Source organism: Mobula birostris, chromosome 9, assembly GCF_030028105.1.
Source record: "Mobula birostris isolate sMobBir1 chromosome 9, sMobBir1.hap1, whole genome shotgun sequence".
NCBI lineage: Eukaryota > Metazoa > Chordata > Chondrichthyes > Myliobatiformes > Myliobatidae > Mobula > Mobula birostris.
The window spans coordinates 87387561-87405350 of record NC_092378.1 but is presented as its reverse complement, the minus strand read 5'-3'; the positions used below and the strand labels follow the sequence as shown (position 1 = coordinate 87405350).

General features: G+C 40.0%; 1 protein-coding gene across 5 annotated transcripts in view; it reads right to left on the bottom strand.

Moving 5' to 3' along the window:
• Positions 1-17790, bottom strand: part of srebf1 (sterol regulatory element binding transcription factor 1) — a 65675-nt gene that overhangs the window by 37563 nt on the left and 10322 nt on the right. For all 5 annotated transcript variants that reach the window (XM_072268375.1, XM_072268371.1, XM_072268370.1 and 2 more), the window contains exons 3-8: positions 15078-15247; positions 12847-13002; positions 9009-9227; positions 7029-7143; positions 5732-5916; positions 437-635 (exon numbers count right to left, since the gene is read on the bottom strand). In XM_072268375.1, the coding sequence (XP_072124476.1) occupies positions 437-635; positions 5732-5916; positions 7029-7143; positions 9009-9227; positions 12847-13002; positions 15078-15247 (1044 nt within the window). The remainder of the gene's footprint in view (positions 1-436; positions 636-5731; positions 5917-7028; positions 7144-9008; positions 9228-12846; positions 13003-15077; positions 15248-17790) is intronic.

The window sequence follows — 17790 nt, the reverse complement described above, 5'->3', positions numbered from 1 at the left end:
TCCATAGCCTTCTGTCCTCTGCTATCAGATTTCCCCTTCTCCAACCCTGTCTCTCTTTCATCAATGTTCCAGCTCTTTACTTCACACCCCACCTTCCGGTTTCACCTATCACCCTGTGGTTCTTCCTCCCTTCCCCCTATTTTCTTACTCTGACTCCTCATCTTTCCCAGTCCTGATGAAGGGTCTTGGCCTGAAACATCAATTGTACTCTTACCATAGATGCAACCTGGCCTTCTAAGTTCCTCCAGCATTTTGTGTGTGTTATTTTTATTGTGCTTTCCCTTTTTTGGCTTGTGCGGGGATTCAGTGAGGCTGGATATTTTCTGGCAGTTTGCCCTAAAGACCATCCTACATGGGCAAAGCTACACAGATGAGGTAAATAAGAATAGACCTGTACATGTGTTTTTTTTAAATTTCATTTTGATCAAACACCTACCTTCTACAGAAAATCCCAGCGTGCTTCTGCCTGCTCCATGATATTCTCCACTCTCCACCAGCCTGATGTCCGATCCACCCATCAAAGATGCCAGAGGGTTAAAGGAGAGGCAAAGGAATACAAAGGTACAAAGTACCATCCTAGATCGATCCAACATGCCAGCACTGGTTGGCAGTGTTTGCTCTTGTTTAACTGACATCTAGAAGTCAACAGAATTCACCATTGGTCAAATGCACAATCAGATTAATCTTCACGTTTTGCACTTTCAAGACTATCAATATAACAAAGTACAGAGTGAGAATTTATTTTCTGGTTTTACACATGCCTTGTAGTTCATAGAACATAGAATAGTACAGCACAGTACAGGTCCTTTGGCCCACAATGTTGTGCTGACCCTCAAACCCTGCCTCCCATATAACCCCCCACCTTAAATTAAGTTCACAGTATCATAAATTTTATTGCAACCTTTATAACCACCAATATAAAATGGTATCCAATCTCCCAAATGATAGCAGGTAACTTCACTGGATCAGTGAATAACCTTACTCAAAAATTTTAAAAATGTACTTTGCAACTTTCTTTTAAAAAAAATCATTCTTCAAACTGTTCCCAAATGAAGTAATCAAAATATCACGTGATTCACCTTGAACAAAGCTCCAACCAGTTCCCTTCCATCAACTATTTTTTCTGGCTGAATCTGTTGAAAATCTTCTTCCAATCCCACTTCTTCAGATCAAAGATGTGGTTATGGGAATGAGTGTGGGTCCAAGCTGTGCCTGCCTTTTTGTGCAGATTTCCACCCTGCTCTCAGCTTCACATGGTCTAGCTCTGACTGTTCCCTCTCACTATCTCAGGGTCAGGCCAACCAGAATCATCCATGACAAGACTGCAGAGTCCCACAGCTATCACAACCAAATTTCCACCCACTCTGTTTTCTATATAGGCACTATCCATTCTGCAAATTCTCCATCTCCATCACACTTCATTCACACTGATCTGATGTTCCATATCAGTGCCTCCGAGACTTCTCCATCATCGTGATCTGAGGCTTCTCTCTGCCATAGCTGACTGAGTGCTCAACTACATCTCATCTATTTCTTACTCCCTTTCCTCTTTGTGCAAAGATAGAGCTCCCATGTTCCTTACCTCCCAGCCCAACTGATCACTACCTTCCACCTCCAGACACATCTTACCCTCCTTTTCAACATTTCAAAGGGACCTTTCCTTCACTATTGCCTAGTCTTCTGTTCCCACAAAAACCATTGCCCTTCTTTTTCCAATTGGAAATTAATAAAGTTGAACAGAGAGGCCCAAAACAACAATGAAGAATACTGGGACTGGTAATGATAACCATAACACCAGGAAGGGAGAGAGCACTCAAGTTCTAAAGATCTCCATTTACTACGAACAAAGGCTTTTTAGAGTACAATTAGCATTCAAAACAAGATGGGCAAATATAGGATACATAATCTCATAGCCATCACAGAGGCAATATACTGGGTTGGAAATTAAATATTCCAGGATATTAAAACTTGACAAGAGATGAGCAAATGGAAATAAACTAGTCACTCTCGATCTTTCTGGATGGAAAAATAGTTGGAAGGAAATACAATATGAAAATACAGTAACATTACCTGGGCAATGTAACCTTTTTTGGGCACCCTATTGAATGCTTTTTGAAAATTCAAACACACATTCACTGGTTCACTTTTATCCTCCCTGTTTATCAGATCCTCAAAGAATTCTAACACCAAGCGACTCTGCTCTATTTTATCATGATGACTGAAAAAGATCTACCTCTGTGCCCTTGTTAAAGATTCTAACATTTCCCCAATTTCATATAGCAGAAGTTTCTTACTTCTAACTTTTTTGTTGAAAATGCATATTTTCCATTTTCCATACTGCTGGTATATTTCAAGAAACTAGAATACTTCAGGAGATCACAACAATGCTTATTACTTCACTTCTTTTACAGTCCTAAGACACAAGTCATAAAGCCATCTCTCTGGCCCTACATTCCTCCTTAGAACACCTGGAGAATAAAGACGCATCCGTAAGGCTCCTTTTCATTGACTTACAGCTCTGCCTTTAATATCATCATTCCAAATAAACTGATTTCTAAGCTCTGGAACCTGGGCCTTAGCACTCAGATCTGCAGCTGGATTTTCAGCTTCCTCACAGACAGGATCCAGGGTGTAAAAATAGGGGACAAGCTCTCCTCTACAATCACCCTGAGCACCAATGCCCAACAAGGCTGTGTACTCAGCCCCCTGCTGTACTAACTATACGCCCATGATTGTGTAGCCAAGTTTCCATCAAACTCAATATATAAGTTTGCTGATGTCACAATTGTAGGCCATATCTCAGGTAATGATGAGTTTGAGTACGGAGAAGAAATTAAGAACCCGGTGGCATGGTGCGAAGACAATAACCTATCCCTCAACGTCAGCAAAACGAAGGAATTGGTTGTTGACTTCAGAGGGAGTAGCGGACCGCACGACCCAATTTACATTGGTGGTGCGCAAGTGGAACAGGTCAAAAGCTTTAAGTTCCTTGAGGTCAATATCACAAATGACCTGACTTGGTCCAACCAAGCAGAGTTCACTGCCAAGAAGGCCCACCAGCGCCTTTACTTTTCAGTTTTCTTCAGAAAACTGAAGAAATTTGGCCTGTCCCCTAAAACCCTCACTAATTTTTATAGATGCACCACAGAAAGCATTCTTCTAGGGTGCATCACAACCTGGTATGGAAGTTGTCCTGTCCAAGACCAGAAGAAGCTGCAGAAGATCGTGAACACGACGCAGCACATCACACAAACCAATCTTCTGTCCTTGGACTCACTTTACACCGCACGTTCTTGAAGCAGTGCTGCCAGGATAATCAAGGACACGACCCATCCAGCCAACACACTTTTCGTCCCTCTTCCCTCCGGGAGAAGGCTCAGGAGCTTGAAGACTCGTACAGCCAGATTTGGGAACAGCTTCTTTCCAACTGTGATAAGACTGCTGAACGGATCCTGACCCGGATCTGGGCCGTACCCTCCAAATATCCTGACCTGCCTCGCGTTTTTTTGCACTACCTTACTTTCCATTTTGCTATTTTCTATTTATGATTTATAATTTAAGTTTTTAATATTTACTATCGATTTGTAATCCAGGGAGTGGGAAGCACAGAATTAAATATCGCTGCGATGATTGTACGTTCTAGTACCAATTGTTTGGCGACAATAAAGTATAAAAGTATAAAGTATAAAGTCCAGAGGACTCGCCAGCCTTTCGTTCCATTAAAATAATTGGTTCACTCCTCCCCTGACATTTTGCCCTCTTACTTTCAATTATTAACATTTGATCTTGGTGTCACTAGCACGTCTCAGAATAGCCACAGTATACTGCAGAGTTGTATACGGAATACAAGCTCAAGCCCCTCTGAAGGATCACAGTCTGAATGTTACCACCCAACTAAGGTTAAGTTGTTTGGCAAATGAAATCGCATAGAGCTTGAACTTTAATATGGTTCAACTTTCAATTATGATGGGATCACAAATGAATTTTCATTGAATATTTACATTACAATATTTAGACCAAAAGACAGAGGAGCAGAATCAGGCCACTTGGCCCATCTAGTCCGCTCCTGATCCTCCCCCCCAGCCCCACCCCCTGCCTTCTCCCTGTAACTTTTGACACATCAGCCAATCAACAACCTATCAATCTCAGCCTTAAATACACCCAACGACCTGGCCTCCACAGATGCCTGTGGTAACAAATTCCACCAATTCACCACCCCCTGGCTAAAGAAATTTCTCCACATCTGTTTAAAATGGACGCCCCTCTATCCTGAGACTGTGCCCTCTTGTCCTAGGCTCTCCCACCATGGGAAACATCCTTTCCACATCTTCTCTGTCTATGCGTTTCAACTTTCGAAAGGTTTCAATGAGATTCTCCCTCATCCTTCTAAATTCCAGCAAGTACAGGCCCAGAGCTATCAAACGTTCCCCATATGATAACCCTTTCAATCCCGGAATCATCCTTGTGAACCTCCTCTGAACCCCCTCCAATGCTAGCATATCTTTTCTTAGATAAGGAGCTCAAAAATGTTCACAATACTCAAGGTGAGGCCTCTAGGTTTCTTTGGGAGTAGCGAGGCAAGTTTACTCATTGTTGGCTAATAGTAGAGAAGAGGTTAGGGAAAGAAATGAGAAAGTTTTAGAAATAGTTATTAGGTTAAGCCGATCTCAGGATGCTTGGAGAACTAATGGTCTTTAGCTATCTAACAAAGGAAATTAAAAATATTAATGTCAAAATTAATCCTTATCATGAAATGACAAGGATGTAGAATGTACAGCCCAACAGATCTGGCCAAATAGGGTCTACAAAGAAGCACAAAATACTCAGAATGAAAAGATATTAAGGGACATGGAGTAAAAGTAGTGATGCAAGTAATGAAGTCATAAAAGAAAGTTCAGGAGCCAGCATGATCTTACTTTTGGCAATTTTTAATTTAGAGAGATAAATTAAACAGGCTCTTCCTGTAACAGGCTCTTCCAGCCCAATGAGATTGCATGACCCAGTTACATTCATGTGACCAATTAACCCGTACATCTTTGGAATGTGGGAATTGCAGAGCACCCAGAAGAAACATTGACAGTCAAAGGGAGAATGTACAGACTCCTTATAGACAGCAGCAGAACCGAACCCGGTTCACTGGCACTGTAATAGCATTTACACTAAATACTATGCTACCATGCCACCCCTACAACTGAGGTTTCAGCACATCAGCCCAACGTGATAACCACTACACTGCAGAAACAACACCCCGTGACTACATGGGTTTACTGTGGGTACTCCAGTGTCATTCCACTTTTCAAAGACATACGAGTTAGTAGGTTAATTGCTCATATGAATGTAATCGAGTTGTGTGGGCTTGTGTGCCAAAAGGTTGTGTGTTAGAGATACAGTAACAGAATTGGATTTATTATCACTGGCATATGTCGTGGAATCTGCTGCCGCTAAACAACAAACTTCACAACATACATTCTGAATCTCCAAATAAATTGCCAAAATGGGAATTCAGCTCTGCTATGCTCTTCAATTAAACAGCCTGCTGACATCACTAGCCAGATGAATATACAAACAGTAATTCAATGAGCAATGTATCAAAAGCAAAGGGCAACTGTGAAACAAATCCAGCAAGCTGTGGGGGAGGAAACAGTGTTAAAACAAGTAAGGAGCAAGGAAGACAGGAACATTAATCTTGTTTGGACTGAGAACATGAAGATAATATAGCCAGTTTAAATACCTTGGTATCATCAAGAAGTGAGCTGTCTGTTTCAGAATCACTGCTGCTGACAGAAAATGGGCTGTTCTGAGGTGGTGAACCAGCATCAGATGGCGGTGGGCTAAGCAGATCAGGTTCCTGCTTGAATCCATTTGTCATTGTATCCTGACTTGTTCCCGTGGAAGCCACTACGTCTTTCAGAGACTCTGAAATTGGACAAAAAATTTGCTATTAATGAGATCCATTCTAATAGTGAAAGAAGCATTTGCTAATTCAAATTTACAATTTCATAAATATTTATCCTTCAGATTCAGAACAGAAAAAAAAATGAAGAATGATGATACTGGAACTGAGATATCACCAACCCATTCATTTTAAACTCTGCAGCTTCATGGATTCTTCATTTTACATTTCTCTAAGTTTACACAGCATCTGTCATTATAAATGTGGCTATAAGTTAGATCAGAATATAAAAATAAGGACACATCCAGTTACGTCAGTGTTCAATCTATTCAAAATGGTCACCTTTACATCCAGATTGCCAAACCACCTTGAATATTGTCCAATACCTGGTAACCTGTACTCAACTCTGCCAATCTATGCAGTTAAATATTTTCCAAACCAAAATCCAAGATATAACATTTTACAAAATAACAAAAACAACTATTTAGTTTTCTGTAGTTCTTTGGTGTTTTTCCCCACAAAATAGGCAACCTAAGTTTTCTGAACAACTTTACAACAGATAGAGTGGAAAAACGATGTAGAATGATTCACAAGCAAACCCTCCTGTGCCTTGAGAGTTAGTGGGGAGAGGAGATTACCTAGGCATGTGAAGTGTGATAGGGCATCAGAAATCTCTCTCTCTCTAGCTCCCTCTCAAAACACACAGACACAATATGAAGTGCCTCACTGGCATGCATGAGTCCTAAGAATTAAACCACAGCAAACAAACAACTGCACTTACATCTTAATAGGATGTACAGAAAACTGCCAAAAATTCCAGTTTCACCATTTCTGACCAGTGAAATGTGTATGCAACACACAGAGCACTTACGGTTCTGACCAGTGAAATGTGTATGCAACACACAGAGCACTTACGGTTCTGACCAGTGAAATGTGTATGCAACACACAGAGCACTTACGGTTCTGACCAGTGAAATGTGTATGCAACACACAGAGCACTTACGGTTCTGACCAGTGAAATGTGTATGCAACACACAGAGCACTTACGGTTCTGACCAGTGAAATGTGTATGCAACACACAGAGCACTTACGGTTCTGATCAGTGAAATGTGTATGCAACACACAGAGCACTTACGGTTCTTCTGGGCTGCCATTCTTAATAGCATGTTCTCTTGTTTCAACTTTTGATTAGCTTGTTGTAAGAAGTGAATATAATCAATAGCCTTTCTCAGTATTGCTGATTTGTTCAACTGTTAAGGTAAAAAAAAGGATAACAGAAAAGGCTTTAAAAGATTTCACATTCATGTTTACAAAATGGCAGCACACTGGAGCCTCTTGGCTTTACCAACCTGACCCCCAATGCTATCTGAGTGGAGTCTGCCTCTTCTCCCTGTGACAGGCTGGGTTTCCTGTGTCCTCCCACATCCTGAAGATGTGCTGGCAGATGAACTGATAACAGCAAATTGACCCTTGTGGTGTAGGGTGGCAAGAAAATTGGTGAGCAGTTGATGAGCATGTGAAAGAAATTGGATTACTGTGAAGTGAGTGGGGGGAAGAGTCTGGTGAGATTCACCAATATCTGCTATAGACTCAAGTAATCATTTGGCTCATTCTGTGTCATGAGGAAATAGAGAAATTAAACTGGTTGCACCCACTGAACTTGTGGTACAGTTTCTAAGAACCAATGATTACTTGTATCGATATCAGGTGGAAAGGTGCCAATTCTAAACAGCCCATTATGACAATTAGCTTTATTGAAATAAAAAGCTTGGAGAAAGCAAAGATCAACTCTGCAACTTTGATGGTGGTAACCAAGTAGTACCTGTGGCTTCATAACTATAAATTTGCTGATGGCTGGCAGAATTTCAGATGACAACGAAAGGGTGTACAGGAACGAGATATACCAGTTAGTTGAGTGGTGTCACACCAACCATCCTGCACTCAACATCAGCGAGGCCAAAGAGCTAATTGTGGACTTCAGAAGGGAACACAAACCAATCCTCACAGAGGGATCAGAAGTGAAGAGAGTGAGCTATTTCAAGTTCCTGGGCGTCAATTTCTCTGAGGACCTAACATGGACACAACATATCGATGCAGCTATAAATGCAAGAGAGCGACTATATTTTATTAGGAGTTTGAGGACATTTGGTTTGTCAACTACAATACTCAAAAACTTCTACAAACGTACAGCGGAAAGCATTCTGACTGACTGCATCACCGTCTGGTATGAGGTGTGGGGTTGCTGTACAAGACAGAAATAGGTTGCAGAAACTTGTAAAAGTTAGTCAGCTCAGTACTAGTCTCCATCGTATCCAAAACATCTTCAAGGAGCGGTGCCTTAGGAAGGTGGCATCCACTACTAAGGCTCCCCACCACCCAGGACATGCCTTCTACACATTGTTACTGTCAGGAAGGAGGTACAGAAGTCTGAAGGCACACACTCAGCGATTCAGGAACAGCTTCTTCCCTTCTGCCATCCAATTTCTAAATAGACGTTGCACTACCTCACTACTTTTTTATTTCTTTTTTTTTTGCACTACTTATTTTAACATAATTATTTAACAGACAAATATACTTAATGTAACTCAGTTTTATTTCTCTATATTTATTCATCATGTATTTCATTGTACTGCTGCCATAAAGTTGACAAATGTCATGATGTCGGTGATATTAAATCTGATTCTGATTTACAGAGGCTGCTTTACGTGCCTCCTTCAGTCAGGGCTTGGTGTATGTACAGTATAGGAAGGGAAAAAAAGTGAACTAAAGTTATGACACTATTTTGGTTTGAGAGTAAGTCAGATATCAGGAGCCTCAAGTGGCACCCACATGTGCGTAGCTGGAGTAAATATCAGTTAAGTGTTGGATACATTGGCTTGTCTTTCCTTTCTAAACAACTAACTCCGTATTGACCTAAGTTCTGATTTAACCAGACTAACCACCACGTTATAACTTCAAACCTGCCACTGGTAACAATTATCTGGTAAGATACAAATATACATTTTGTTTTTAAAGAAACTACTTTATTGAAGAATAAAACAACCATTTGCTCACATGAAAATCTGATCAGAGCATTTAATTTTAGATTACTGACAAATGCAAATTAGACTCTTACCTTTCCTTCAGTACCAACAACAAGGTCTTTCAGCTCCCCAATTTTGTCATTAATAGATGACCTGTAACGCTTCTCAATAGCATTATGCGCTGTGCGTTTTTCCCCTTTGTTTGATGCATTACAAGTTCTGCCACTTGCAGGCATACGATTGATGGGAAGCTTGTCTGCATCTACCATCAGAGGGACTGTGGTCAGTATTGTGTTCCCACTGACCAGAGCCTGAAGAATGCAAGTTTATAATCTAAATCAGTTTGCATTCTCACAGTAACAAATTTATAAAAAATATGTAAAATCAATATATTAACTGTATCAGGCTATAAACCACTACAAAGCTTTTAGGTCATTATGGAACCCACTGTAGTTGATGAAACTTTCAGTACAGGTGCCACTGAAATGGTTTCCTCCTTCCTGAAGCAGGGCCTCCCCTCCACCCTATTAACAAAACCCTTGAGTACAACTCATCAATTTCCCCCGTCTCTGCTCTCACCCCCTTCTCCACAACAAAGGGATCAGCACACTTCACGTCTCCAGCCTCCACATTCAATAAATAAATCCACAATAACTGCCAGTTTTAAAGAGATTCCACCACCAGACATCTTTTCTGTTCCTCCCATTTTAGCATCTTATAGGCACCATTCCCCTTTGCCACTCCTTGATCCACTCTTCATTCTCACCAATCATCCTCTTCTTGTAGTACTTCCCCATGCAACCGTAGAAAATGTAACATGTGCCTTCACCACTCCCCTTCCCACCAGCCAGTCTTTCCAGATGAAACAGTGATTCACTTGTATTCAATGTTCACTGCGTGGTCTCCTCTGCACTGGAGAAACCAAATGCAAACTGAGTGAACGCTTTGCAAAGCACTTACCTGCACATTCAGTCCACAGAGTGTGTTACCTGACACTTTCATTTGCCATTCCACTCCCATTCTGACCTCCTGCCCAGGGAAAGTTTGAGGAACAATACCTCATTCTAACTGAGCATGCTTCAGCTTTCTCAACAACTCTCTCCCTATCAGTCTTTCATCTGTGACACCAACTCAGTCTCTACCTTTTCTTCCTTTTTTCTCTCTTTAACTGAAAGACACACAGTTTTGATAACCAGCATGTCTTCATGCTTTGCATCTCACAACTCTCATACTGTTTCACTGCTGTAATCACTCTTTAACTGTTCCCATTTGCTCACTGACCAGATGACCTACATGGTGCTACAGGAGTTCAACATCTGTGGGAGGAAACTGTTGACATTTCATGTCGAAGCCTTCCCCCAACCCATTTCCAAAACCCACTCATCCATCTTAGTCGCATTTCCCCTCTAGCTTGATCACATACCACTCCACCTATCTTGTACCAAATGTTATTCACCTCTCCCTTAATGGTTCCCATTCTCACCTCCTTTACATAAACAAATACAACACTGGTAGCATCTTCCTGCTTATCTCCCTCCAGCAGCTATCTTCTATCTTCACATTCCCTCCCCCCCTTACTCCATTTGTTTTTCTCTTTCTCCCTGTTTGCTATTTGTCATTCACCTGCCTGTCTTCCAACTCCATCTCTTCAGTCCACCAATCACCTTATATTCGTTTCTTGTTACTCCCCGTTTCCTCTTTATATTGGCCATCTTGCTTCTTCACTCTCAGTCCTAATACCAGTTTCGGACTGAAACATCGACAATTATTTTCCTCCCACAGATGCTGCTTAACTTGCTGAGTTCTTCCACACCTTGCTTACTGCTCAATTCCAGCATCTTCAATCTCTTAGGTAGACTATATAACCTAGTTTACAGATTATCTCCATAGTCACCTTTCGACTATCAAGAGACACCCCCCCCCCCCGCAAAATCTTCTTGTAGATTGATAAACTTGTCTCCTGAAGGGTCTCTGTTCTGAAACATTAACTCCATTTCTCTTCCCACAGAAGCAGCCTAACCTGCTGAGTATTTTCAGCATTGTCTATTTTTACTTTATAATCATTATACTCCCAGTTTTTCAAAGTCCCTGATAACTTGGTAAGTGTATGCAGTTGCAGCATTCGAACAAAAATGCAAGGCCGAAGCTTAGTTTATGATCTTCAGAGAGTCACACTATCACAGTTAAAGCACCTATTGTATCTGTTTAGGCAGCTTTAATTCATTGAAAGAGGAAAAGGTGCATCAAGGTACCATTCCTTAACTGTGATCTACAACTACTTGCTGACAATGGACTTGGGGTCAGGATAGTATAAGATTGTCTGTAAAGCAATTGAATTGAAGAGCTAGCAAAAGTTGTAGAAAAATAACTACAATGTAAGTACCCACCTCCTCCAAGTCTTCCCCCCCTCAATTTAAAGAAGATTCCAATGACTCTTTTGTGACAATGTTGATTAATAACTTCTACCAACTCGTAGTGACAACTGATGACTAACATAACCTGTCCGTTTAATTTCAGTTCTCATAGTATCTTCAATGCTACTTTTCTTGAGGTGAGGCCAAACTACCTCAGAAGTGGCAGGAAGTGGCTGGCCTGTTTTCCAAATTTGTGTATTTTTTTAACATAATAATCAGTTATAACTTGTTGGCAAGATGGAATAAATACTATTGAAACACATTTAAAACCATCAACATTATATTTAAATTTGGGTCATACCTGAATCTAATTGACTTAAACTTCATATGCTTAAAATAACAGTAATTCAAAATGCTTTGATTTTGTGGTATGGTGAAATAGGAGTTGTGTTCTGGGTCTAGTAATCAGAACTATAATCCTGATTCACAGCACCAAATCCTAAAACAGCTGAAATCTGACATGAAAAGTAATTGGCAATAGTGGCCATGAATTGTCATACGAATCCATCTGATACACAAATATACTTGAGAAATTAAATCCAGTTTTATTGGGTCTAGCTAGTCTATACTGACATCAGATAGACATTTATGCATGGAACTCTAACTTCACCGTAAAAAGCCCCAACAAGACAATGTTCAACAACGATTGGTGAGGGAGAATAAATACTCTTTTCCCCAATTAGGTATCAAAGAATAAAATGTGTAATTCCTTCTAGGTTAAGAGATCTCCTGAAGCAATAGAATTCAGAAGAGTAATTTCATTATCCTTTATCTTGGCAAGATATACTAAATCAAAACCATTATCAATTCTCTCTCAATCAATGTAATACAAAGGAGGGGAGGAGAAGATGGCGGCGCAACGCAGCACGCGCGGCTGCTCCGAAATGATATCGTATTTGTTAAATAGGGGGCCGTGCACAATCCTGATTTGATGGAGACAGACGTGAGAGTATGGAGGAACATCTGGAGAAACTTCTGAAATGCCCGCTTCGCTGCCGCTGCTACTGTGCAATCAAGAATCTCCGGAGGGGAAGGCCCCAAATCCTCGCTTTGCCTACTGCCTGTCGCTGGAGTTGAAGTGCTCGGCAGAGATGGTACTCGGTGCTCAGTGTCGGAGGGCTGGTCGGAGGCTCGAAATTTTCGGACAGACTCAAGAGTCGGCTGCTTCCAGGGTGCTGCATCGGCAAGTTTGTGGCGCTGGAAGCTCATGGCAGGGAGAGTTTTCTTCCTTCTACCGTCTGCCTGAGATGTTGGGACTTTCGAGAGACTTTTTTTTTTACCGTGCCCATGGTCTGCTCTTATCAAGTTATGGTATTGCTTTGCACTGTTGTAACTATATGTTATAATTCTGTGGTCTTTGTCAGTTTTTCAGTCTTGTTTGTCTTGTGTTTCTGTGACATCATTCTAGACGAACATTGTATCATTTCTTAATGCATGCATTACTAAATGACAATAAAAGAGGACTGCGTGTCCTCAGAATCTAATCTAACCAATGATTATCAATCGTTATACCTACCGGCATTTGCAGGGATGTAGTTTGAATGGGAGTAGTGGTTGTTGACAAAGTTGGTATGGTAGATGACTTTACTGATGTCACAACAGTACATCCATCTGGCTTCAAAGCCGTCAGAAGCAAAGAGTCAGCTTTAATGAACTGAGGCTGAAAAAGTACCTAGAGAATTAAAGATACATTTTAATATTTTTATTTGATCCAGTAAATACTCCCTTCCATTGCAACATTCTATCTGGACTTTCATCACTGCACACCCATCTGTCAAACATATTTTGAGAGTAAATAATGAAAACAAAAGCACCATGTTCTTCAGAAACACACTTGCAAATTTTACTTCTGATCTAGACCAGGGGTCCCCAACCTGTTTTGCACCGCGGACCCGTTTAATATTGACAATATTCTTGCGGACTGGCCAACCTGGGGGGGGGGGGGGGGGGGGGGTGTTCAAGTAGGGTTGCCAACTTTCTCACTCCCAAATAAGGGACAAAAGTAGCAGTCAAATACGGGACACGTGTTTACCCCGAGAAAGATTACCATGACCATGAAGCCTTGCGTGGGCACCCGTGTGCGCATGCACGTAACATGCTGATTTTTTTTCTCTACAAATCGGTTTTGGGTTAATCTTCCTGATTCTGTTAAGTGAAACTACACTGTACATACGTTATTTCTACTTTATATAGGCTGTGTATTTATCATATCATTCCTGCTTTTACTATATTTTAGTTTTATGTGTTATTTGGGAGGGAGGGAGGAGAAGATGGCGGCGTGACGCAGCACGCGCGGCCGTTCTGAATGAATATCGATATGTGTAACTAGGGGTGCCGTGCACAATCTGGATTTGATGGGGACAGCCGTGAGAAAGCGCAGAGGGACATCTGGATTAACTTCTGAAATTCCTGCTTCGCTGCCGCTGCTATTGTACGATCGAGAATCTCCGGAGACAAAGGCCCCAAATCCTCGGCTTTGCATATTGCCTGTTGCCGGGGCCGGGGTTGAAATGCTCGGCAGAGGTGGTGCTCGGTGTCGAATAGGTGGTCGGAGGCTCGGAGTTTTTCGGACTCGGACTGTGGTCGGATGCTTCCAGGATGCTGCATCGGCAAGTTGGCGGCGCTGGAGGTTCACCATCTGCGTGAGATGATGGGACTTTCGAAAGACTCTGAGACTTTTACCATGCCATGGTCTGTTCTTATCAAATTACGGTATTGCTTTGCACTGTTGTAACTAAATGTTATAATTATGTGGTTTTTGTTAGTTTTTAAGTCGGTTTGTCATGTGTTTTCGTGATATAATTCTGGAAAAACATTTTTATCATTTCTTAATGCATGCATTACTAAGTGACGATAAAAGGGGACTGCGTGTCCTCATAATCATATCTCTCTCTCTCTACATATATATATATATAAAATATCATATTTGGTAGGTTATTTTTTGGGTCTGGGAAAGCTCAAAAATTTTTCCCACATAAATTAATGGTAATTGCTTCTTCGCTTTACGCCATTTCGGCTTACGAACGGTTCCATAGAAACGCTCTACCTTAGTGAGGGAAATACGGGAGAAGGGCAGTCCCGTATGGGACAAACCAATTTAACCCAATATACGGGATGTCCCAGCTAATACCGGACAGTTGGCAACCCTATGTTCAGTGCGTGACAGGGAACGTGGAAAGGTGCAGATGACTCATATCGTTTCCTCGCGGCCCGGTAGCACATGCTTTGCTAGACAACCTATGGCAGCATGAACTAATCCCATCCTTAGAGCAAGACGGTCTATGGGTAATGTTGACTATTGTCCATCTTTCTCTCAACCAGGGTACCCTGGGCAATTGTAACATCTTATTTATTTTGCTACATACTATTACAGACCTGACAAGGGAATATTACTTCATATCTTACTGTTCAATTTGATCACATTTCCAATGGCAAACAAAAGACCAATATTAAACAAGTCTTCAATTTGGATTGACATTAGACAAAGTGTTCAACAAATAATTTACTGATCAGTTGCACAAAGTACCTTCTTATCTAAATGGCATTGTGAAAAATTCTTTCTAAAGTTGCTGCAATGCAATCATTCAATTGGTGATGAAAATGTGAACTGCACCCAAACAACAAATTTTACTCCTAGATTCAATACCATTCATCCACAGTATATTTCATTCACTTGCTAGTTTTTTTTCCATTTCTCTCTCTCTCTCTCTCTCAAGGCTGCCCTTTTCAGCAAATAAATTTACTTACTGGAACTTGTTGGAGCTGTGTCGAAACAGTTGGTGTAGAGCTGGCTGTGGCAGTCGTTAGAAGATGCTGGGCAGGAATATTCTGTACCTGGGCCTGAATGGTCATGGGCTGCAGCTGCTGAGGAACTGCAAGACCCTGGAGCTGTTGGGTAGGCATCCCCTGCTGCAGAGCTATATAAATTAAAATCAGAGGAAAATTAAATTTCAATATAAAATATTGAGTCTCAGTTTTGGGTCAATAGTAACACTCTCGGTGAATCAGAAAATGTGCGTGCAAACCCAAATATTCTGTTAGTGGAATAATGAGGGAATGTTATAGTACTGAAGGTTATGTCTCCATACAAGATATTAGGCAAAGATTGTGTATGTATTCAAGGTAGCTTTGACAGATAACTCAGTATTATTCAAAGATTCGTGGAGCAACACAATCTCTTCAAATCAATGCCCAACAGCAAACACTGCTTCTAGCTAAGCACCAACTAAAATAGAACAATTTAGCACATTTTAAAGTGCACAACACCTACCCCAGGTTAAGCACCTTATTGTAAATTAGAGGAAACCAACCCATATTAACTTTGTGCCAAGCCCCAGTGAAACAGATCAATTTAAATGTGCTCCACAGACCGCTTTCACACCCCACCTCATCTGTCTGTGAATCAGAATTAGGTTTAATATCACCGGCATATGTCGTAAAATTTGTTAACTTTGTGGCAGCAGTGCAATGCAATACATGATAAACATAGGGAAAAAATTACTGTAAGTATATGTATATTAAATAGTTTAATTAAGATAAGCAGTGCAAAAACAGAAATTCTTAAAAAGTGCCCTTAGTTTGTGGGAAAAAAATACACTGACAGGATCTCCTATTTCATTTTGAAGAGCAAGGTGCAATTGAAACACAGAAATAACCTTCACAAACCAGACCTTCAAATCCACTCTATCCCCCTGAAGACTAGGACTTTTCCTTCTGTAAGCTGTCCCCCATTTTCAAACAAAGATTTAAACTATGTCCTAATTTGAAACTCAGTACCAATTTTTGTTTGTTATTACTTAAGTGAAACACTTTGGAATGTTTGCCAGGGTAAAGGTAATGTAAAACGATTCTTATCTTATTTCTTTCTTGCTTTTTAAATTTCATACAACTGTGTTATGCACGTTTCCAAAATTATCCTGCTCAAGTAAACAAAAATTCAAAATATTATTACAGCCCATAGTACTGATATGAAAAAGTTATAATAGAAATAGTTCCAATGTGGGAGGACTCACCAAGAAATAATCTCTGTTCATGAATTTTGTTTTGTAACACTGCAACTAATATCTGAGATGACTCACTAATCTACAATTAATGCATGCTGAGTTTATTAAAACAGTGATCTTAAACTCACTGGGATGTACCTCACACAGAAAATTGGTAATTAATATTTAGCCTTAATTTTTCAATCCTATTTTTAACTGTTTCCTTTGCACTTAGAAAGTAGCTTTTACTGATGGTTTTTGTACTGGGCTTGCACGTGTCATGGGAACTGGTGTAAACTTGAAATTCAGTGCCACTTTGTCAGCAAGTCACAGAGCAATCTCTGCTATTCATAAATCAACCTATCAGGAACTATTCTTGCAAGCAAAACAGCTTTCAAGAAAATTCAGGTAGAGCAGCCTAAGCAACAAATCAAGTATTGTCAGTCAAACTCATCTGGAAGCTGGTTTAGCTTACTATGAAATGGAACCTGGCTAAACAGGAATGCATCACATTCAGCAGAGATTTTATTTTTATAATATAATTTTTATTGAGTTTTCAAAAAGAATACATGAAAAGATAAAATCTACCCTCCCCCCCCATTTATAGTCCTACCTAAAAAGAAAGAAAAGAAAAAAGGAAGAGCCGCCTGGGTGTTGGAAAGTTTCCACATGCTCCATGGGATTCAAAATAAATTTGGTATAATTATTCGTTACTTTCCCCAAGGGACCAAGATCTTTATCGGAGCACTTAAATATGCCATCCTATCTTTTGTAAATAAGGGCGCCAAATATTCAAAAATGTTACATATTTGTCTCTTAAATTATAAGTAATTTTTTCGAGTGGCATAGAACTAGCCATTTCATTATTCCAACGATCCATACTTAAATACGAATCAGATTTCCAAGTAACTGCTATAGTCTTCTTAGCTACTGCCAATGCAATTTTTATAAATTCTTTCTGATATTTATTCAATTTAAGTTTCGGCTTTATCCCTTCAATATCACCTAATAGAAATAATACAGGGTTATGTGGAAGGTGCGTTCCAGTAATTTATTCCAATAAGACTCTTAAATTTATCCAAAAGGGTTGAATTTTAAAACAAGACCAAGTAGAATGTAAAAAAGTACCAATTTCTTGATTACAACGAAAGCATTTATCAGATAGATTTGAATTTAATCTATTTATTTTTTGTGGTGTAATATATAATTGGTGTAAAAAATTACATTGTACTAATCTAAGTCCAACATTTATTGTATTTATCATACTGTCAAGACAGAGTCTTGACCAATTTGTTTCATCAATATTAATATTCAGATCTGTTTCCCATTTTTGCTTTGACTTATGGATTCCTTGTTTAATTGTCTGTTCTTGAATCAAATTATACATACAAAAAATAAATTTTTTAATTTTCTCTTTTTGAATTAAAGCTTCAATTTCATTAGGTTTTGGCAAAAACATTGTTTGACCCAGCTTACCT